At 40.1% G+C, this 22,225-nt stretch overlaps 2 protein-coding genes across 16 annotated transcripts in view; both read right to left on the bottom strand.

The window, feature by feature from the left end:
• Window positions 1-999: 999 nt before the first annotated feature.
• On the bottom strand, window positions 1,000-10,875 carry VAMP3 (vesicle associated membrane protein 3). Of its 2 annotated transcripts, none has more exons than XM_017657788.3 (5): window positions 10,748-10,875; window positions 8,945-9,026; window positions 5,969-6,127; window positions 5,176-5,227; window positions 1,000-4,332 (listed from the first exon to the last, which is right to left on the bottom strand). In XM_017657788.3, coding segments are annotated over exons 1-5 (315 nt in total). In that variant the 5' UTR covers window positions 10,750-10,875; the 3' UTR covers window positions 1,000-4,312. The 2 variants fall into 2 exon arrangements, with proteins under 2 accessions (XP_017513277.2, XP_073089228.1); XM_073233127.1 differs by lacking the exon at window positions 10,748-10,875 and adding an exon at window positions 10,611-10,742.
• A 1,256-nt stretch (window positions 10,876-12,131) lies between these two features.
• The window catches only part of CAMTA1 (calmodulin binding transcription activator 1), an 806,010-nt gene continuing 795,916 nt past the window's right edge, over window positions 12,132-22,225 (bottom strand). For all 14 annotated transcript variants that reach the window (XM_036999801.2, XM_036999802.2, XM_036999803.2 and 11 more), the window contains one exon: window positions 12,132-15,398. In XM_036999801.2, the coding sequence (XP_036855696.2) occupies window positions 15,366-15,398 (33 nt within the window). In that variant the 3' untranslated portion in view covers window positions 12,132-15,365. The remainder of the gene's footprint in view (window positions 15,399-22,225) is intronic.

Genomic DNA, 22,225 nt, shown 5'->3' with positions numbered 1-22,225 from the left:
ATTCAGGGGTGGTGAGTTTTGATGAAGGGAGAATTGAGAGTTGTTTTCCGTATGTTATGTCTGAGATGTGCATTACACATCCAAGTGTAATTGTCCGGTAGACAATTGGATTTTCCAGCCTGGAATTTAGGAGGAGAAGCCAGGGATAGAGACACAGCTTACATCCGAGAGTCGTCAGTCTACATGGAGTTTACAGTGATGTGGGATTCAGACTGCAGACAGAACACAGCCCAAGGCCACTATGTGGGGCACAGGGAGATTTGGAGATTGAGCAGAAAGCCAGGCAAAGAATGACAGGAGGTTGAAAGAAAACCGTGTGGGGGGGTCACAGAAGCTAAATAATGAAGGATTTCAGGAGAGCTGGCAACAAAACTATCGAATGCCGGTAATAAGCAGAGTAAGACAAGGGCGGTGAATTCCCTGTTGGGCCTCGCCAAGCTGGCGATCTTGGGTAAAGGTGTGTCAGCGGTGTGTGAACTGAAGAAAAGGTGGACCGTTAGGGCAGTGCCTGCAGGGAGCTGGAGGGTTTCGCTATGCTGGGCTGGAGACAGGTGTTTTCCAAAAGGAGGGCTGTGGAGATCCTTGCTAAGGTCTGTGGGTTTTGATCTATTAAGGGGGGAGAAATGAATGATGCAGGAAGAGCTGCAGACGAGAGGAACTGATGGAGAGGCATCCTTCATTAGACTGGGATCCAGAGCCTTGGCCTGAAGTAGGCACTTCTATAAGGCTTTTCTGTGGTTTGGTAGTATAAAGACATGTAGGAGATTTTTAGAGGCACTTAGCTCGCTCTATAAAGGGTGAGGAAAAACAATTATTTTCTAATAATTAGGACATAATTGCTTTACTTAAGTAACTTCTAGTTTTACAGATTGAGTTTTCTGCAACTATGAAAACCAGCTCAGTTGTAAATAAGGATGCTTACTTTTAAATGCACGAGGCAGTTTGGCCAATTTTAAAGGAAACAGTCCCCACTCAAAACAATTTTAAAAATCACCATACTTTAGAAAAACATTTTATTAGTGATGCAAATATAGAATTATCATGTAGGAGGCACAGCTCATTAGAAAGTACAAGACAGGAGGAGTTTGTCTGCATTCTTTGAAGTTGCTTTCATGAAGGCAAAAGTTCACAAACATTCCATTTCTCCTTTGGGTGACAGGTAAGATCGCCTTCCATGCCACCTCTGAGGTTTGGCACGGTCACGTGACTTGCTCTAGCCAGTGAAAGGCGAGCAGAGCCGCTGGCTCCACTTGCAGGCAGCAGCTTTGGGAGCCAGTGCACAATTCGTGAAGTTCCCTTCCTGCTGCAGTGATGACCTGAAACAAACTTTTACAGGAAGTCCCTCCCTGAGCGACTGGTGATAGAGGCTTCCTGCTGACTATATTAGACGTGTGGCATGAATGAGGAAAACAACTTCAAGGTGTTGAGATGTCGGGGATGTTGATCCTTAGCACACCTTCAGCATATCCCAAGTGATACGCATGGGGACCAAAAATACTGGCAAGTCCAGTGGACTTGTCCGGCAAGGAAACTGCGTGAATGATGGTGCCATTCTCTGGAGCAGACACTATTAATGACAGGAAGAGTAACATGAGGCAGGGGAATGCTTAATTCTGTTTGGTGCACATTGAATTTGAGAGGCCTATGTTTAATAACAGGCTGGGAATCATCAGATTGAGGAATAGAGATATCATGAAACTAGATCAGATTGCCCAGGGAGAGTAAGCAGAATGGAAAGAGAAGTCGGCTGAGAATCCAGACCTAAGGAACCCTGACATTTAAAGGAGAAGCAGAGAAAGGGGAGCCCACTTATGGCACATTTTCCTTCAGTATCTTGGAAATGGCACCAAAAGATCATATAGTTTTCTTTATATAAAGATCCTGAACAAAAGGCACAGTTCTAGTTAGTGGTTTTCAAGGATACAATACTATATCAGACAAGAAAGCAGCAACCATCTATCCAAGACAATAGAAAAAAGCCAACCTCTTCTCTCCCAATAGGATTTTACAGAAAATTGGCATTTTAGTGTAAACATGAGCAAAAGTATACTTCTATCCATAGTATATTGTTTCCTAGGGCTTGTAGAATATGAGTGGGAATGTATTCCAGGGGAAGATACACACAATCAAAACAAAAGCCATGCATTCGGAGCTGTCCCTCATCCGCCCAAATTCCCTTCCCCAGGCCTCATGCAGGCAGCTGTCTAGCCCACCACATGCGGGGCCAGCTCTGCATGTCACTTTTGAAAGACCACGTATTTAAGAAACTTTTCAAAAGCCAAATCCTGAACATTGTGGTAATCATGAGTGAGCCAGTTCCCCGGTCACTTTGCACAAGGGGCATGGTTTACCTCTGTTCACTAGGGTACAGGGAAATGCTAGGTTCTAGGAAAGGAAACTCTTGGGGAGGGGCGGGGAGAAAGGAAAAGACAAAGTGGAGTTTGGGGGTTTATAAGGGAGACGCAGGGGGAGCAGCAAGGAATACCACTAAGACTGAGACGAGGGTCAGCTATTTTTCTATAAGCAACACAGGTATCAGAACTACGTTTATAAACAGTTTATTCCGTTCATTATAGTGGGCAAGTTCCCAGCTAAATGCAGATACAAGCGAGGTATTCCTGGGTTAGGGCAGGAGCCAGTGGGTTACATGGGACTGGGCATCAAGGCTCAGCAGAGAGCACCAAGGTCTCCAGAGACCCTGAGCCAGGTGGGCCGATGTCCCGGTGCTGAAGGCTGTTGTTTTCTCACAGCTGGGTACACTGCACGGCATGTTTCCAACACTGTGTCATTTCAGTGATGTCACGGGAACAGATAAGAAATGGAGCCCATGCCCTGGTGCACCTCAGTGCTGTTGCTCTGTTAAGTCTCATACTAGCATGTGAACAAGAATTTTAGAATATGCCAGTAAGAATGAGCCACAGAGTGGTAAAACTGTGTTTCTCCCTCAGTGCCTTCTTGCCAGTTTTCATGCCTACCGGAATTCCCATCCTTACACCACATACCCTGATACTGAAAGTCTCACATACACAACAGTCTCTCAGACGACAACAGCTATTTCCAAAGCAGCATCTTGTGCAGAGTCTATGACATCAAAGAAAGAGTCTCTGGTTAACAATCCTCTGAAAAGTCATCCACCACTGACCAATGCCGAAATGAAAGCAGAACTTAGAAGACAGATTTAGGAAGTGGAATATGGATTAAAATAGGAAACACTCCAACGAGGTATTGTCTGTGGGGTCATATAATGACCAGTCTGCAGATGGTCTCACTTGAAGGCTACAAAATTGTTGCTCACATAATTATAGAAACCAACTGGATCCACAGTTGACGATCTGCAAACTGCTGGATAAAGCTGTGTCTCTAGGTATGTGATGGTCAGAGTCTAGCTCAAACCTCCTCTAACCCCTGGGAAAAACGACAGACTGAACGGGAGTCATGCCACCACTTACAGTGTGTCAGACGCAAGCAAGCGAGGCCCGTCAGGATGTAGATGGTTCACACACGACACTGCAGTTTTAATTCTGAGGGGCACCTTAAATCCCACTTGTCACTTCTTTGAATTTATCTGTCAGGAACAGACTTAAGGACATTTTACTGGCATTTAACTTTTTGGCAAAAGAGAACCTTTGGTCACAGCCATAGTTCTATTAAAATATCTTAAAGAGGTTATTATTTCTGATTAAAGGCATATTTTTAGCAAGTGATACATAACAAGAAAGTAAACATCTTCATATCTAATGTAAGAGTGAAAACTCCTTACCAGCATTTTATTTTAAATACAACCAGAGTCAGTAGTGCTTATAAACAGTAGAGGGCTCTCTGTTAGGGAGTTAGAAAAACAGCAAAATAAGGCACAGCCTGTTATTGTCACCGATTTGCGTTAGGCAGTAGTGTTCTTTCTGGAAGGCACAAATTGGAAATCTGATTACCCCTAAGTTTAAAATGCAGTTCTAAAGATAACATACGATGAGAATTGGTAACTTGGAACTAATTTCCTTGACTGAAATTAATGGCAATTAATCAGACAACATTACTTCTAGACTGTAACACTCTGGAACTGAAGAAGCTTATCAGCCTATATGTGAATTTGTAAAGGCACCGCGCACAGTGTAGGCTGGGCTGACTATACTTCTAGTTTGGAGTGCATATTAAAAAACAAAGGCACATTTCCTAGAAATTAAACTTTACATCAACTAACAGAAAATAATCATTTTAGAATACAACAGTAAGGTAAGCTTAACAACATGGCAGGCTCTAAGTCAAAAGTCTTGAAGAGGTTTCTTGAACAGCAGGCTGGAATTTCACTGATTCTTCAGGAAGAAATGCTCCACACTAATAAGCAGGGGAGATGAGATGCAAAACAGTGGGTTAGTCTTTCAGTGCAAATCCAGAACTAACATTAGCGCTGCTGTCTAAACGTGAACAAAAATTAAATTCATCTAATTTCCTAATAGCTTCTCTACATTTTGTAGAGGGCTAGAGGAGAGTGTCAAAAGAAAGGACAAAAGAATTGTTTCTTTAAATAGTTCCCATGTACTGGGCTAAGAAAAGCAATGAGTTGTTCCAACACCGTATATACGGGAAGTAGTAGTAGTAATAATAGTAGTTGTATGTATGTATATTATATATACACATATTTATTAACTATTATCATATGCCAGATACCATCCTAAGCACTTTTTATATATTAACCAGTTTTGTCCTCAGAGCAAACATATGAAGTAGGTAGTAATTTACAAATGAGGAAACTGCAGTTCAGAGCTATGAACTGACTTGCTGAAGGCCATGCGCTGGACGGTGGTGGTGGAGCTAGGGGAGATCACAGGTGGCCCACACTTCCAATCTATACTATACTTGGTATAATATAGCAATCTATAGTATACTAGCCTATACTATTTTTCATAAAGGGAAATAGCTGAAGAAGATAATATTCAGAGAGCAACCTGATAAGTCAGTGGAAATGAATATATTTTCTTTAACTTCAAAGGATCAATATTTATCTCAAGAATCTAAGATTTTAATCATGTAACACTCAAGTATTTAAAAGATTTACTGAAGAAAACAAAACTCTTTGGTATAAACTAACATTTGAGGGCACTTTTATTCTGAGTTCTTGTACATGAAATTAATTGTGAAGACAATGGACTTAACCTCCCCAGGGAGCTGAGGACTCACCCACGATGATGATGATGAGGAGGACGACGACACCGATCCCTATCGCCCACATCTGCAATGAAACAGACATTCACATTTCTAAGATCCATGAGCGTACCCAAGTATCATATAATACCATTCTAGTTACTGAAAGAGAAATTAAGGTGCGCTACAATCTGAAGTAATTTTTAAAGCCTGAAATTTCATGTTCTCAATTAGGGCCTGAAGGTTACTTATCTGCTTTTTGTAAGATATTCAAATGATTTGTGGTGCCATATAAGTTTTCCACATAAGGAAGGACCTCTAAGTTTGTCCTGTGAATGGGATAGTGTCCCTTCTACACCAGGAAGGGGGCAGGATGCATTTGGGACATGGGAGCTGTACAGAATAGGCTGTGGGCCCCATTTCTTGTGCAGCTGCTTTCTGCTCTGCTGTGGAGCACACTGTGGCTTTCGAGCAGCTCTCCTGGTCGACACGGAAGCCATTCACAAAACCACACGCAAACTGACCACGACTCCAGCCCTCTCCCATCAATCTGTGTTCAGGGCTCTGTGGAGTGGAGGTTAGAAGGGGCTTATATTTGTGATTGATTTTGGACACTCCTATTCTTCAGCCACAGAACATGGAGAATTCCTAGTTGTGGGGAGAAAAGGGGATGCAGGCAGTGGTTTAGATTCAAAGTCAATCCAAATTTCCATGTGTGGCAAGTCAAATTCACCTCCGAGATTTATGAAAGTCCAGCATTATTTATAGCTTTTGTTAACCCCCTGAGAATAACAAAGGGTGACTTAAAGACCAGTTAAAAGAGAATTACCTTGCAATTTTTCCACCAGTATTTTCTCTTCAACTTGGCAGTACTCGTTTCAAATTGGGAAGCTCCTGCCTGCAGGGCATCTGCACGGTCATCTAACTCAGAGAGCTTCTGATCTCTTTCCAGCACCTTATCCACATTGACTCTCATGATGTCCACCACCTGAATACGATCACACCAAGTCGCGTATAACGAAATAGAAGGACAAAAATTCTCAATAATTCAGTGGCACATTTTGTTCAGGTCAGTACTTTATTTGAGCCAACTTTATGACAAATTTTCATTTGTGGGAGGCTCACCCTTTCATGATAAAAACACTGAGCAAACTAAGAACAGAAGGGAACTTCCTTAAAATGATAAAGGACACTTATGGAAAAACAACATCCATGCTCAAGGTGCGAGGCAGGAAGCTTTCTCCCTAACTTCAGGACAGAATAAGGGTACCCCACTTTCACTACTGCCATTCAACACTGTGCCAGAAGTTCTGGCCAGAGCAATTAGGCAAGAAAAAGAAGTAAGACTTCTAAAATGGAAAGGAAGAAGTAAAATGTTTTCTATTTACAACAAGTTCCAGATATAATAAAATCCCAAAGAATCCACACACCAAAAAACCCTACTAGAGTTGTTAAACAAATTCAGGAAAGTTCAGGGTATAAGATCAAAATCTGTGAACCATATGCTGGTAATGAAAAGAAAATTAAGAAAACAATTCCATATATAGTAGTAGCATCCAAAATAAAATACTTAGGGATAAACTGAACCAAGGAGGTAAAGACTTGCCCACTGAAAACTAAAAACACCGCTCAAAGAAATTCAAGACCTAATTAGATGTGGAGGCATCCCAAGTCCATAGACTGGAACACTTCATACATATTGTTATATGTCAACACTCCCCAAAGTGATGTGCAGATTCAACACAATATCAAAATTCCAATGGCCATTTTTCCTACTGTCCCCTGCAAAATGGAAAAGCCAATCCTCACATTCATATGGAACTGCAAGGGGCCCTTAATAGCTAAAACAATATTGAAAAAGAAAAACAAAGTTAGAGGACTCACACTTTCCAATTTCAAAACTTACTACAAAGCTACAGTAATCAAAATAGTATGATTCTGGCATAAAAAAATAAGAGACCAATGGAACAGAACTGAGTCCAGAAATCAACCCAAACACCTATGGCCAACTGATTTTCGACAAGCTGCCAAGATTATTCAATAGAACAAAGAACACTCTTTCAACAAATGGTACTGGGAAAATGACATAGTCATATGCAAAAGAATGAATTTGGACCTCTATCTCATCGCATATACAAAAGTTAATTCAAAATGGATCAAATGACCTAAGTATAAGAGCTAAAGCTATACAACTCTTAGAAGAAAGTATAAGAGTCAAATCTTAATAACTTTGGATTTATTCATGGATTTGACACCAAAGAGCAAGAAAAGAAAAAAATAAATTGGACTTTATAAAGACATTATCAAGGATATGAAGACAATCTACAGTATGGAAGAAAATGTTTGCAAGGCATACATCTGAAAAAGGTTTAATATACAGAATATATAAAGAACTCTTACCACTCAACAAAAGAAACTACCCAATTAAGAATGGGTAATAACTTGGAATAGACATTTCTACAGAGAATACATAAAAATTGCCAACAAGCACATAAAAAGATATTCAACATCATTGGTCATTAAGGAGATGCAAACCAAAACCACAATGAGATACTACTTCATACTCACTAGGATGGCTATAGCCAAAAAATAGAAAATAACAAGTATTGGTGACGATGTGGAGAAACAGAAACCTTTGGACATTGCTGGTGAGAATGTAAAATGGTGCGGGCACTGTGCAGAAGTCTGGTGGTTCCTTAAAAAGTTAATCATTGAACTACCATATAATCCACCAATTCTACTCCTATGTGTATACCCAGGAGAAATAAAAACCTATGTCCACACAGATATTTGTACATGAATGTTTATAGCAGCAATAATCATAGCCAAAAGGTGGAAACTCAAAAATCCAACGAGATGAACGGATAACAAATTATGTAGACACATATGGAACACTCTCAGCCATAACAAGGGACAAGATACTGACACAGGCTCCGACTTGGATGAACATCAAAAACATGATGCTAAGTGAAAGAAGCCAGACACAAAGGTCACACAGTGGATGATCCCCTTTACTTGATACGTCCGGAACCGGCAAATCCATAGAAGACAATTACAGATTACCAGGGAATGGGAGAAAGGGGGAATGGGGACGGACCATTAAATGTGTACAGGGTGTTCTTCCGGGATGATGAAAAAATTGTAAAATTAGACAGGTAATGGTTGTACATTATGAATACACCAAACACCACTGAACTGTACACTTCAAAATGGCTAACTGTATGTTATGTAAGTTTTATCTGTTAACAAAAAAACAAAACTGTCTTTAAAACTCTTTTGGTTAAGAAAAAGTCCCCATTTGATTTCATAAACAAACAAAAGTTTCATGCAGAATAAAATTAGAACAGAATTAGTTGAATTATACAGAGGCTTGTTCAGGCTGGGTAACTAGAAAAAGCATTTTGATGAAACACCTGGTCAGAAGGATTGGTCTTGGCTTGAGGAACTAATACTCAAGATTCTTTACCTTCTTTTATAAAGTGGTTCCTTTTTCTTTTCAAATGGGTTATTGTTGTAGCAAAATATACATTTTAAGTGGTTCTTGGAGGAATGCTCTTAGGAAAGAGTGTTTTGTGTTTTAGGCATGTAATTCAGTTACAGGAAAACAAGCATGAAACCAGAGAATCTGACTTCTCAGAAGATTATATCAGGGTTTTGAGAATAGCAGGGGACAAATTTTTGTTACATTTGTGATACAACCAACATTTATATTCACACTTTTGTGATACTTTCTCTGAACAGAATTATTTCCAGAGTGTTCCCATGTTGGTTTAAAATTCATGTTTTCAACATTTCAAAGCAATACCTCATCCACTTGATTTTGTGTCTGCTGAAGTCTTCGATTGCTGCCAGAGGCAGCACTTGAAGTCGCAGGCGCACCTGCAGACCTGAAACACGGGAAGGAGTATGAGTCAACGGTGATTCCAGATACATTTCTGCAAGTGTGAAGATGTTATTCCAGGACCCTGAGTGTTAGAAATCTCATAACTAAAGCAAAAAAGAGAAATCCTTCCTATGGTAATGAACAAAGGTTCTAATGACATTTCCTCCAGTTCCTCTAATTCCCAAGATTCACCCACATGTGAAAAGTGAAAAGTGAAAAGTGACAGGGATCTGAAGTGAAGGTTTAATAGGACCTACTTTGTATCTCTGAAGCACCTGATGCTAAGAAAGGTAAACTCTACTTCCTGATTTCTAAAATTATTTGTTCTAAAAGGCATGCACTACATAAATGCACTCAGTGCTATCCTGATCTTTTCACTGTGGCAAGAACTGTTTTCATAGTTATGAACAATTATAGAATGTCCTTTTTCCACTATGGGGAAGTAGATTCATTTACAGAAACAGGGTCAGGAACACCAAGATGCAGGGTGCTGAGGGGTGTGAGTGAGCAGGGTAAGCAGAAGCAGTGCTCCCTCTTTTAAAAGGCACGGTACTTTTAAAATACCCACTGAATGCTCTATTTCTCCCCAGGCATATCTTTTTTGATCATTCTGGCTTGGAAGTCCTTATTGGTTCCATTTTTGGTTGGAAACGCTTCAATTTTCAGATATAACTTCTCTAACAGCTCAGACTCCCGGGTCTTAGAGGTCTAAGACAGCAACTAGCGTGTGTCTTAGACACAACAGCCACGCTGATTCATTGACTCAACAGTTATTTTATACCACCGTGTGTCAGAGATCCAAGATACATGGATCCCATTCCTGCCCTCACAGAGTTTATTGTCTGACAGATAACAGCAAAGGGTCACACCTACTGGTACCTTTTCTCCAAATGTTTTTTCACTTAATCCTCGTAACTCACTAACGGAGTTAGTACTATTAACCCCATTTCATAGATGAGTAGAGGTTTAGAAAATCAGCACGACTGGCGGCAGTGGAGTCTTCGTTTAGACCAGGTCTGGTATAATTCCACGTATCAAGATCTTAACCAGTGTGATCTACTGGCACAGCGGCCTTAGCACTAACACCCCAGAATGCTGTCCTTAGTTCCTATAAGGAACCCACGGAAAACACCCATTCCTTTCTCCTCTGCAGGCGAGCAATGAGCAGGCTGAAGGGGGCACACAGGGTCCTTGTTATTCTTGACAGCATTCTCTGCATGTCACACTGGAAACTCCACGTTTCCAAGGGCCACTACAAGAGTGCGTAGTATAAAATGGGAGAAAGCCACAGCTCATTTCCGAGTCCACGCTGACCTTAGGTACCTCAATACAGGGCCCAGGTCCTTTCCCTTGCAACTTCCGGAGCCCAGCCCAACACCGGGGCCCGCTACTCTCGGAGACCGTTTGGGGAAAGAGAAGGGACGGGGACTGGGTGGGGAGCGCTCTCTAGCTCCGGAAAGCCCCCGGCCGCCCCGGCCTCGCCCCTTCGGCGGCCGCCGGACAGCAGCGGAGCCCTTCCGGGAGGTTGGCGGGGCCGCGGGGCCGGCCCAGCTTGTCTGCGGCCAGCACCCTCGGGGACGCCGCCTACCCCCCAAGCCGCGGAGCCCCAGCGCGGGCCCGCATCCGAGCGATGGCCGGCCGGAATCTGGCCGGGCAGGGTGCCAGCCGCGGGCCGCCATCTCCTAGCCCGGACCGTCCCGCCAAGCACAGCGTCGCGTCACTCACATTCTGGCGGCGGCGGCGGCGGGCGAGGGTCGACAGGGGCGTAGGGGGTACGGAAGCCGGGAGCTGGGCGGGGTGGCGACGGCGCGACGGCGATGACGTCACCCGGCAGAGTGTGCCGGAAGGGGCGGAGCGATCCGGAAGAGGGTGGGGCGGCGACCACGCCTCCCTCGAGGGCAGGTCGTCCGGTGTCAGCTTCTGTCACCACCGCTGCCCGTGCAGACGTCGGAGGACGTGGAGCATTAGGCGCTTGCAGGGACTGTGCGGGTTAATGAGGGCGGCGGCGCTACGTTATTTTGGGTCCGCGGGCCATTTCTCTGACCGTGACAATATTGGAGACAGTGTGTACTTCTGCATAACATCCCACGGTAACCCAGTGGTCCTGGAAACACCATTTTCCCAAACAACGTGTTAAAAAGAGATGGGAAGTCCACTTGGGATATTTACCACAGGCACTGGGTGGGTTAGGTCCCCGCTCTTCGTGTACCATTTGTGACAGAGATATGTCATTGTCCAGACCATATTTCAATGTTGGTGGGAGCCTTGACATCAGGGAGCGTAGTCTTCACACTTCTGCATTCTGGGCCCTAAAACAGAGTAGATCCTCTACTTCTGATCGGAGGTGAAGGCACAAATGGAACGCAGTTACTTTGCAATGTGTTTGTTACTGAAAGCATTCTTCCCAACTACAGGAAAAACAAAGGAAACACTACAAAACATGGACAACTAGCAGTTTAGATGAGAAATGAAAAGTAAAATACTTAAGTACTAAACTGTCTTTTCCAACTCCAGGTGGAGTCATTTGAAAAGGGAATGTTAGCGTATGTTACAACCGACAAGAATGCCACAGAAGTGGTAGGGTTTGAGTTGGGTAGTTAAAAAGAGAACTTTCCAGGCAAGAGATGAACAAACATCGTGAACACAGAACAGTGGAAATGCACATGGTTTGTAGAGACCAAAGGGTCACTGAGACGGACCACATAGAAAAGGGCCCGGGGACGCATATGAGGATCTGCAGGGAAAGAGAATGAGGCAATGACGACATAATTCTCAGAAGGGAATATTGGTATTAGTAGTCATCTGGAAGAAGCATTTTTAAAAACTTCAGAGGATTTTAACTGATAAATTTAAATTGGTATCCTTGTTTCAAATCACTGCACTTAGACAAATGATTCTGATATGTTGAGAGGTGCCTAAGAGAGCTGAAAAGCAGTGTTCTAGGAACAGTGGCTCACGCTAAGAATTTTTTTCATGGACATACCTGAAACTGTAACATTCAATGTCAGAACATACATCTGGGTGGAAGTACGTGAAATTATTCCCTATGGTTGAGACTTGCTGATCACCTTGGATTTCAGTATTAGGTATAATCAAAACACACACAAAGTATGGGGAAATTTTCTTCATTTTTAATTTACAGCAGAAAGAATATAAAGCATTCAGAAAACATTTTCCATATTTTAAGGGCAATTCAAAACATTTTGCATGGTTTCCAGCAGCTGATTTCTTCAACAGATCCATTGATTCAATGATGCTTTACATGCACAATTACAAAAATAAAACTTACAAAAAAGAAGACATCTAGACTAGTTTTACATGCAAGTCTCAGGGACCCCCCATTGGGCGCCAACTACTGTGTGGAACTGCCATAAGCGACCGTGCAGCCAGAGAGGGGTTCGAGTTAATTGTCTTTATTTCGTTCACACAGTACAGCTGATTTCAAATGGGTAACAAGAATAGCAATTAAATCTTCAGGAGACAGAATAAGATTAGCTATTAATTTTATAATGAAGTCCTACTCCTGGCACTTGGGAATTCAGATTATCCAAGAAAGCTGCGCTTGCCTATCATCTTATATTCAAAATTAAGATTCACAACCAAGAAAAAGCGGACAGAAATGCTTCATTTCAGTGGAAGTGCATTTGTACCTCACCTAGGATTCACAGTTGTACTGGTAGTCTACACTGGTAGGTTTTGAACCTACTTCCTATCCCCTCCGTAAGAACCCTCCTAATTCTATCTAAGTCTTCATCTTCCAGAATTGTCTAACTTACTCAATTAATAATGTAGCATGTGAAACGTTACATAAAATAATAACAAATGTGAGGCTTAAAGCAAATCACTGAGGTCATTACTCTTGTCAAAAGATCAGTTTTTGTACCATAATAAATGGAATAAATGTATCTAAATTCAGTATTAACATATGATACTCTGAAAGAGCTGGCTTACACATTCTATTCCCATTTATGAATGCAAAATTGTGTGTTTATAAATTACACAGTGTCCTCCTATAGGTCAAATTGTGTAAAATAATAAGTAGCTAGATGGGGACTGCAATAGCTGCAACGTAATCCACACATTTAAAAACAAAATCGAGTCAGGTCAGTTTACAAATGTACAGGTGGCCACTAGTTGTGGGGCTGTCGCTTTTGCCAAGCTGATCACAAGCAGTAAGACATATACTGTACAGTAACCCGAGGTTGGCAGTGAAAGGAAGTAATTAAAAAACAAGTACAATTATAGAAAAGGCACCAAGAGCACTGACCCCAGTTTTTACCACAATCTTTTTGTATCTACCTCCCTTCTAACGACACCAGTTTAAAAGCTTATTTGTGAATATTTTCAGGCTTCACAACAAGCCTTGAGTTTTAACACACAGTTGGCAGCCAGAACCAAGAAAAAACTATTATCTCAGCTTTACACCAACTGATCCTGAAACTTGACCTGGGAATTTTAAACTGGCATCAGCAAATGCAAACTTTATTCTCTCAATTTAACATTAGTAGTTTAATTTTTTAAAAGCATCAGATTTCTTTGGCTCCTCATTACGTGGAAAGAGTAGTATACCATGACGTCCCTACAAGACCAGTTTGCATCTTTTTAATTTTTAGTTATTTTTTTGTGCAATTTTTGTTACATTTTCTGGTTTCCATCAGGAGATATGAAAACATGAGACATTTTTCTACTTATCATACTATTTCTTTTGTCAGGTTTTGATCATTCTAAGTGTTCTTTGTTGGAGTGAGTGGATGGTGTTAAGCTTTATACTGACTCATGATTATCTGTTTAGCAAAAGTAACTTAATTTTCTTAAGCAATATTAGCATTCACATTACTTGGCACCATTGGCAAAAAAATACTAAATAAAATAAAATAAACTCCTGGTAGCCAAAATTAAATGTAAACATATCCTTTTTTTTAAGTAATGTTACTCTGCCTTTTTTCCTAACTCTAAATACAGTAGCTCTTTTTTTTTTGCAGTTTAGTCATGCTTTAGCAAAATGTTCTTCTAAAGAACATTTAAAATAAAGTACTCTTATAGTGAAATAAAGTTTTTTTTGTTTCATTTTACAGACCATAGCCACTAATGCTTTGCTTTTGTTCATTTCTTTTTTCTTGATTTCATGCACATATCTCTGTTTTAATATATACAATATATACAAACAATACATCCACATTTTTCTTGCTCATTCAGACAAAACTATACAAATAATTTTATCTTGCCATGTTATTGACCTTTGTGAATAAAATATTTAGCAATTAATATAATCCCTTTCAAATATTTTCTCACTTTCCATTTCTACCTTCTATATATACACAGAAACTGCTCAGTTTGGATGAGATATAGCCAAAATATGGAATTTACTGGCCAGAACGCAGCACCACACTGATCTTTTAGGTGGCAAATGTCCAGGCAAGGTTTATGATTCCTTAGAATGACTACAGTTTCCAAGGTTACTAAAAAAAAGCTACATGCTTTACCAATTCTCTAATTCTCATTGCACATGGAAGTAAGGCCAAAAATTAAAGTGCTGAACATGAGAAAAGGGGTAAGATGACTCCTATACTCGCAGGTTCTTGGGAGGTGGTGGGGACAAGAAAATAAACTCTGTAAGCTGTTTCTCATTTTTTCCCATGCATTACCCGTTTACCACACACCCGCCCCTCTGCAAATTTCCACACATTAAAAACCTGCAGATTTTAAAAGTTGCATTGTGTGCTGTAGAGATTACAACAAAAACAAACAAAGAAAAGAAAAACAGTGAGGGAAATGAGAACACACGGACCCAATAAAGATTTGTATGATCTAAGCCCTCCACTGAGAACCAATCCCAAAGATTCAGCTTCTTGGAAATAATTGACAGGTGCAGGAAGAGCATTCTCGTTTTTTGCTAGTGCATCCCCACCTTTTCTTATCTATATTTTTGGTATAAGTATTTGCACAGTTCCACACGATGTTTGAGTACAGCCCTATATGAGAAGGGAGAAGGCTTCTCCTAAGCAGAAGAACCCTCTTTCAATTCCTTGTGGTGTCTTGTTTTCCCATGATCCAATGGAAGATTGAGTTCCAAGATGTCTTGCTGATCAAATTAAAAGTTGTCCATGAAAGTGCAAATGCAATGACCAAAACATTCCTGTTAAAATCCTGCAGCTGATCTCCCCAAAACTGCAGAGGGATTGTGTGTGTGTGTGTGTGTGTGTGTGTGTGTGTGTGTGTGTGTGTGTGCGCGCGCGTGCGCGCACATGTGCGTGTGTATGTTGCTGCATGTCTCTGCTAAAAACAGAAATGAAAATAGTCTGAAAAGCAATGTCACATTGCTAAGGGATGCTGCTGTATATCTTCAAGTTCCTTGGCCTTTTTCAATTCTTTCACTCTGGAAGAGAAACAGAAGATACCAGGTGAGAACTACATAGTGGAATGGAGATCAGGTAAAGGAAAGGACACTACCATCCCTCCGAAGAGAAAAACCAAGACAAATACTCTTTTGAGAGTTGATGGCAAAAGCACCTCCTGTTAAATTGCTGGGGAAAACACTCAACGAGGAAGACATGACCCTTCCTGAAACTTCGCTCCTACATCAAGTGGCTCTAAACCAAAGCAAAACCAAAGCTTACTGCATTGAATGAAGTGTTCCAATAACATGCTCCTCTTTGAAAAAGTTAACTGATCACATAACTTCCGGTTTGGCCTGGTGGGCCTCCATTAACGCAGGCTAGGCAACTGCACACACATTTGTTTGGCTTCTGGTATACCTAGGGATTGAACTGCTGCTTTGCTTCCAGACTGAACACTGTGAGTATCGTGAACCTGACCACACATCTATCTGCACAACTGTACTATTCCACTCAGAGATGGTGGAGTCCTTCTGATTTTCATAATCCTTTACTTTCCTCCCATTCCACACTAACTTTAAAAGATGGTCAGATCACTTCCCCCAGGGCTCCCAAGTGGACAGCCATAGAGTGAGACCCATGAGGTACTTTGTTCTATTTATCAGACATGTAGTAGACACATTTAAATGAAGTTGTTTATAAACAGTCATGGGAAGTTCACATCAGAAAATTATTTGTTAATTATCACCTCCAATCTGTATTTTTTAATATAAGAAGTTGCCTTAGTTTTTTAATACGGCCACCTGATGTGGATGGGGTACCAGGGGAAAGGCTGTTCAGCTATATTTCTTTTTACTCACAAATAATTAAGAGCTTGCTCTAATAGCAGAATGATCAAATGCCAGTGCAACTCCAGAGTCTAATTAGTAAAGTTGGTGCCTGCTGTATGCATCACTTTATAGTGCTTCATATGCTACGATTAACATTTGCTTCCCAGAAATGGGTGTGAGAGGATGGTTTTAGCCAAATAGAAGTGGCAGTTTCGAACCTCAAGAGCATGACAAAATAAAGTCTGATTTGCTTTTCTAATATGGGCCTAGACAGAGATCAGCAGCCCCCGAATCTAGTTTTCTCATTCTCCAGGAGTATGCTGTCTCCTATTAAGTTATACCAATAAATTTAAATTTTATTTTAAAACAAATGCTGGTTTACTCTGTGAAGAGAGTCTTGAAAATTCTCTGGTGGGAAGAAAACATTCTGAAAAAGCAGTTAAGTTGTTGCTGTATTATACAGGGTGGGATTCAAAGAATGGCACATATGCTATAATAGCAATTTAAGAAAACAATTATATTTACCACCTCCAAGCAGAATCGTTTCTGAGTATTCTGCAAAGTTGATACAATCTCTTCAAAGAGAAGCTGCTCTCTTTCAGAAAAAAAAGCTTTATCATTTTATCATCAGTAATGCTAAAAAGAATTATAATGCTTGAAAATTTGCTTATTTGTCTGATTTATTTACTAAATATACCAAGCCCAGCATGATCAACAGTATGTCTTCAAACTTTTAAATCCTTTTTTCTTAACAGGTACATTAAGCATACACTGCTATGTTCATAACTGGATCCAGGTATTATTTAGTTTTAAATTTAGTAGTTAAGTATACCATGTATTATTGAATTTTAGGGTAATTTGGATAATATTACAATACAGAATTGTGCATCATTATAGGTCCCTATAATTTTGGACATGCATACTTGATAAATAAATGGCTTTTTAAAAATTGAAACATGCTATATTCTGTGTTCAATTTTTAAACATGCAATATCTATACTAGCAGCCCTTTGGCTGGAAAAATGCAAGGCATGCATCGATGCCACCTTTACTTCTGGGCATGCAATGTATCTGTACTTGTGCAGACCTAGGTGAATCATTGCAAAATGTGCATGCTACTTCACTATATTTTATTTCTGCACTAGTACAGAATTCATTCACAAATATGCAACAGTGACTCCATCACTGATGAGATGTCTAAAATTTGAAGAATTGTGAATTCAAAATCTGATAGCATAAACACAAAGATATTCATTCACACCTTTTCTAGAGTGAACAGGAGTATACTTTAAAAATATTAAGTTCATCATTGAAATTAAAAGAAAATGGAGAGTGAATTATAAACCAGAAATGTTCTATATAGTTTTATACCAAAGAATTTGTAATCAGCTGTTCATAGTGGGTATAACTTAGACATTTTACTTTTAGTTAAAATGGTCACATTTGCTTTTGCAGTTTTTTTGCAGTATCTTTTAAAACTAAGAAGTCAAAGAAGTTTTCATAATGTTTTAAAGTTACCATGTAAACACTCTGCTATAAAAGTAGTGATAGCCTCACATACCACTATGGAGAGATGCATGTCCACAGAGAGGGCCACTGAGTGTCTCCATTGGAAACACAAGACATGCCCAATTCCAGATGTATTTTCTAGGCTTTCATAACTCCTGAGCTAAAGTGGAGAATTTAGTACTTAGTTTCATGATGAAGTTTTCACAGTACACTAGCATCATACTTGTATCACAATGACTTAAATGGCGTAGGCAATTTTTTTTTTACAGAAAGTTATTAAAGGAGGAATTAGGAAAAAGGAAGAGAACATTTGTTTCAATAGCTGTACAACTTACTTAATATATTACCTTATTTTTCTCGTAACACCACCGCTATCTCCGATTTGTAAACGTAGAACCTGAGATTTATGTGAATTAAGCAACCTGCCCCCAAATAATATAGTTAATAAATGGCAGAGCAGGGATTTGAACCCAGGTTTATCCGACCTCACCACTACACTTCACTGCCTCTACTATATCTCAGGATAACAAAACTTTTTTTTAAATCCAATTTTATTGAGTTCTCCAGAAGACTTTATAGATAATATGAGTTTGGAAAATTTCCATGGCATGGAATGACTATGTTGTTGAAAACTGACAGCAACTAACAATCACCCTTCTGTCTTGCCAACGGGTTTCAGCCCCGGGCAAGTTCGCTATGGATCCAGTGTGACCAAAGAAATTGACAGCAAAACGTTCTTTGGGGTGAAAGGGTTTATTACCCGGCTTGTTCTCCCGGCGGCAGGTGGAGCACTAGCGTCTCTGCCTCCGCCCAGAGCACTGGGCCGAGCTCTCTACATAGTGCGGTAATAGCTCATTGCCTAAAGGTGTGGAAGTGGTAGCCTAGCAACAGGCCAGTTACATCATCGGGTGGTTTAAGTTCAGTGAGGAACCTGGCCATAGGAACCCCAACTTCCCCACACCTTCTCAGTCTAAGCTGTCATCTTTTAGAAGATCCTGTGTCAATTGTATTGCCATGCTTTAGAGTACAAAAATTACTTTCACATAAAACATACCTATGATTTTATGACAAAGACCTGAAACATGTAAAAGAAAGAAGTGGTCTAAAAGTCAAGGAAATGAGAGAACTTTAGCTTCATTCTCCAACTTGCAATTTGCAACCCACGTTGTTGTTAATTCACCTCTGAAGTTTAGATGAAATTGAGAGACTTTTATAATCTGTTCTACTGAGATCATGAGTTTTATGTTACTTTAGGACAAATTATTAGGATAAGCTAAAGGTACCTAATTTTTATATTAGTTTAGTCTTGTTTTAAATCAAATGTCAATCGGATAAAACAATGTTTGAAAGTAACGTTGCCTCCAAAGAAACAGAAAACAATTACTTGTATCACGTAAGTGATTTAGAACATCTGATAATAGAATTAGCAAATTCTAGAAAATGGGTGTTTTAAATCAGTTTCAAATGGTTACAGAAATTTGTCGTTGCCTCATCTCTGTCAGTCAAGGTGTGAGTGATCACTGAAAGGTATATGGTAACTAAAAATACATCTGCCACCAGGAAGATCACAGAGAAGTTGAACAGTTCTCTCCGGGTGATTCTCCTTGCTTATTCGTATCTCCAAAATGTGCGGCAATGCATATGTACTTCTTTGCAATAACAATTACTCCTGCTGGCCATTCTTTGGGGGGAAAATATGAGGTGTTTTTCTATCCATCTGTTACTACCTCTCTGTCTTACAAGTTTTATATTCCCATGATATAAAAAAAACAACTGAAAAATCCAGAGGAGGAAATCCAATTTTATTGAACAAAACCAAAATCAATTGATTGAACTGGTTAGATTGACATTACCTGTGTTGTAAGCCCATTTCTTCAGCACACAAATTTGGTAAATATAGACCAGAATTTTTAAAATTGGAATGAATACACAGAAATTTAGTACCTATGGTCACCATTTCTGTAGAACTTGGAATATAGATGTTAAGTAAACTTGTGTTGCATTATGTTACACAAACTCTGGGCTACTGAGTTTTTGGTTCTCTGAAGGAAATATACCTGCGAGGCTCATTCAGGGCTAAGAACGAATTGAACCTAAAAGTGTCCAGGGTATCTAAAAATCCCATAATCATTGCACTTACTCCTGAATCTCAGCACAGGAAGACAGGCAGGGCAGTCTTCCTTGAGGCTGTAAAGACCACTAATACAGTAGAGACGCTATAGCTTCTGCAGGTACACGGCCACTGCTACTGTAAGGAGAGCTGCAAGGGCCGTTTCCGAACCTCCACATAACAGGGAATAGTATTCCTACGCCTGGCGACTAGGATAGCAAGGCTTTGATCTGTGACCATTCAACTATTAAAATTAAAGACAATCTCAGGGTTTCCCCAAGCATCCCAGGCTGAAAATAATCACCACTCTGGGATATTGTTGCTGTCTCAACCAAAAAAAAACAGAAAAAAAATATGTTGCATTATAATGTACTGAAGTGATGTAATAAGCAACAGCCCTGAAAGCCAGCAAAAGCCCATAGGGTTAATTTCCACCAGACGTCCAATGACAATTCATGAATCAATGCTGTAGGCCTGCTGCAGAAACTTGTAGCAAACAATGGCTCCATGGGTAAAGCGTAAGGCAAAGCTGCTCCATTACATCTACTCAGTAACGCTCAGCCAGAGAAATGTTTCATGAGTCAGTGGATTTCAGCAGGTATAGTCTCGCAATGCTGGACGTCAAAAATATACAGGGCAGCCAGATGTGGCTTTCTGATTAGTTACCTGTTGCTCTGAAAGCTGCAATAGCTTGTGGGGAATTTAGGATAAGAGAGGTCTTGCCATTTTCCAGAAATCTCATTTGGATTGCAAAACAAAAAAGACAGAGAGGCCAAATAAGAATGACACAGAGCATGTTGTCTGCAATTTAACACACACCACTGTGTTCCAAAAATATTCATTTCCTAAAAGAGGCAAGTAAGACAAAATTACTTTGGAGATTTAAATCACATCCATGGCGACACATCCCACATTGATTTCTTACTCCTCAGTGAATATCCCGGGATCCTCAAAAACTATGACTCACGTCAGAGTAACAAAGTAAGTGTGATATCAGAGTTGTTGGCTGACAGTTGTCTACTTTTCTCAGTTAAACAGTATACTTTCAGGCATCTTAGAGAATTGTCCCTTGGATCAAAGTGTATGTAACAGCAAAAGGTGCAAGTATAACTTGCAGAACTTGATAATGTCCCAGTGAAAAAATTTTGAGGGGCATCTCTCAATGGTGCTGAAACCACTACTTACCAAGAGAACTGGCAGCATCTGGCAAAAGTTAAGTATTTGGAAACCCAGTTGTCAAATACAGAAAAAAAATCTGTTGCTCAAAAATGTGTGCCTGAAAAATGTTATCTCTTAAAGCTCCAATTAGGGTTCTTTTATTCCAGCAGGATGGCTTCACCCACCTTTATAGAACACTGGTAACTAGGCCAGCAATTTACAAGAAACAGGTTATTTAAATACCAGAATTCCCACTGTTTATATTACTACCTGTGGTGACTGCTATAGGTTATAAAGCTTCCCCACGGAAATATCATTTCATATACGGAAAGAAGGAATTTGTCCAGACATTGCTTTTCGGAGCAGTCTATCTGATCCCTAGGAACATTTTCTAATACCCAGAAAAAAGAAAAAAAAAAAGAAGTATCTTAAAAACATGGAAAGCCATTTTCTAACTAGAAAAAAGAGGCATTAGTCTCAGTACCTCCAGGGTAGTCTGCTCTGCAACCCAGCCATTCACTATACACCTTACATATGTGGTTATCTTGGTTTCTAGCTGTGCCGCCAAATGACATCCCACTTGATGTACTCAAAATCCGACAAGATGATAGTATTTTCAGTAAGTGCACTTTGAAAGTTTCTTCAACCTCAAAAAATCCTCCAGTCAGTTTTTGAAAGTATGTAACACTTGAATTAACTAAGAAAAATAATTAAAACTGTCTATTTAAATATCTATGTATCACAAAAGTCTTCTCTTAAGTAGACAAGTTACTGTGTCCAAGACAAAACAATCCTATGATAGCGTCAGGAATTTGAAAACTCCAGTTGAAGGGAATGGATATATCAGGGGTTCAGCCTGGAGGAAAGGCTGAGTAAAAATGAGCTGGAATCAGTGAAGAGTGCTGGGTGCTTTATCTTAGCCTTTGCCAAGCAAAAACGAAAAATCTCAAGACAGAGACGGCCCTCTCCAATTGCTGTGCTGCTGGAATTAGCCGATTGTGTCTTGATTCTGGTAATAGACACTGCCTACCTTTTCAGACAGTTTCTGCTTCATTAACCTGCAAGCTGGGGTCAAATAGTGTTTTAGAGACACTCTGCCATACAATTGAATTCTTTAAGTTCTCAAGCATTCATTATCTTTTGATGTGTAAGCCTTCAATGTCTTAAATATGGGATACTTAATAAATTAATAAGTAAGTATATTGCCCTCTTGACATAAACCCCAGGAATATAAATTCTCTTCTGGGAATGCTCTGACTCC

This window comes from Manis javanica, chromosome 4 (assembly GCF_040802235.1).
Source record: "Manis javanica isolate MJ-LG chromosome 4, MJ_LKY, whole genome shotgun sequence".
Lineage (NCBI taxonomy): Eukaryota > Metazoa > Chordata > Mammalia > Pholidota > Manidae > Manis > Manis javanica.
Note: the sequence above shows the minus strand (reverse complement) of the source record. Positions and strands in the feature narration are given on the sequence as shown.

What these genes read in the sequence shown, in the direction of transcription:
- VAMP3 (XM_073233127.1), bottom strand. Translation starts at nt 10,645, where the DNA reads ATGCGGGCCCGCGCTGGGGCTCCGCGGCTTGGGGG. An exon ending in GGGGCTCCGCGGCTTGGGGG is followed by an intron (nt 9,027 to 10,610) that starts GTAGGCGGCGTC and finishes CCCGTGTTTCAG; the next exon opens with GTCTGCAGGTGCGCCTGCGA. An exon ending in CACAAAATCAAGTGGATGAG is followed by an intron (nt 6,128 to 8,944) that starts GTATTGCTTTGA and finishes GATCGTATTCAG; the next exon opens with GTGGTGGACATCATGAGAGT.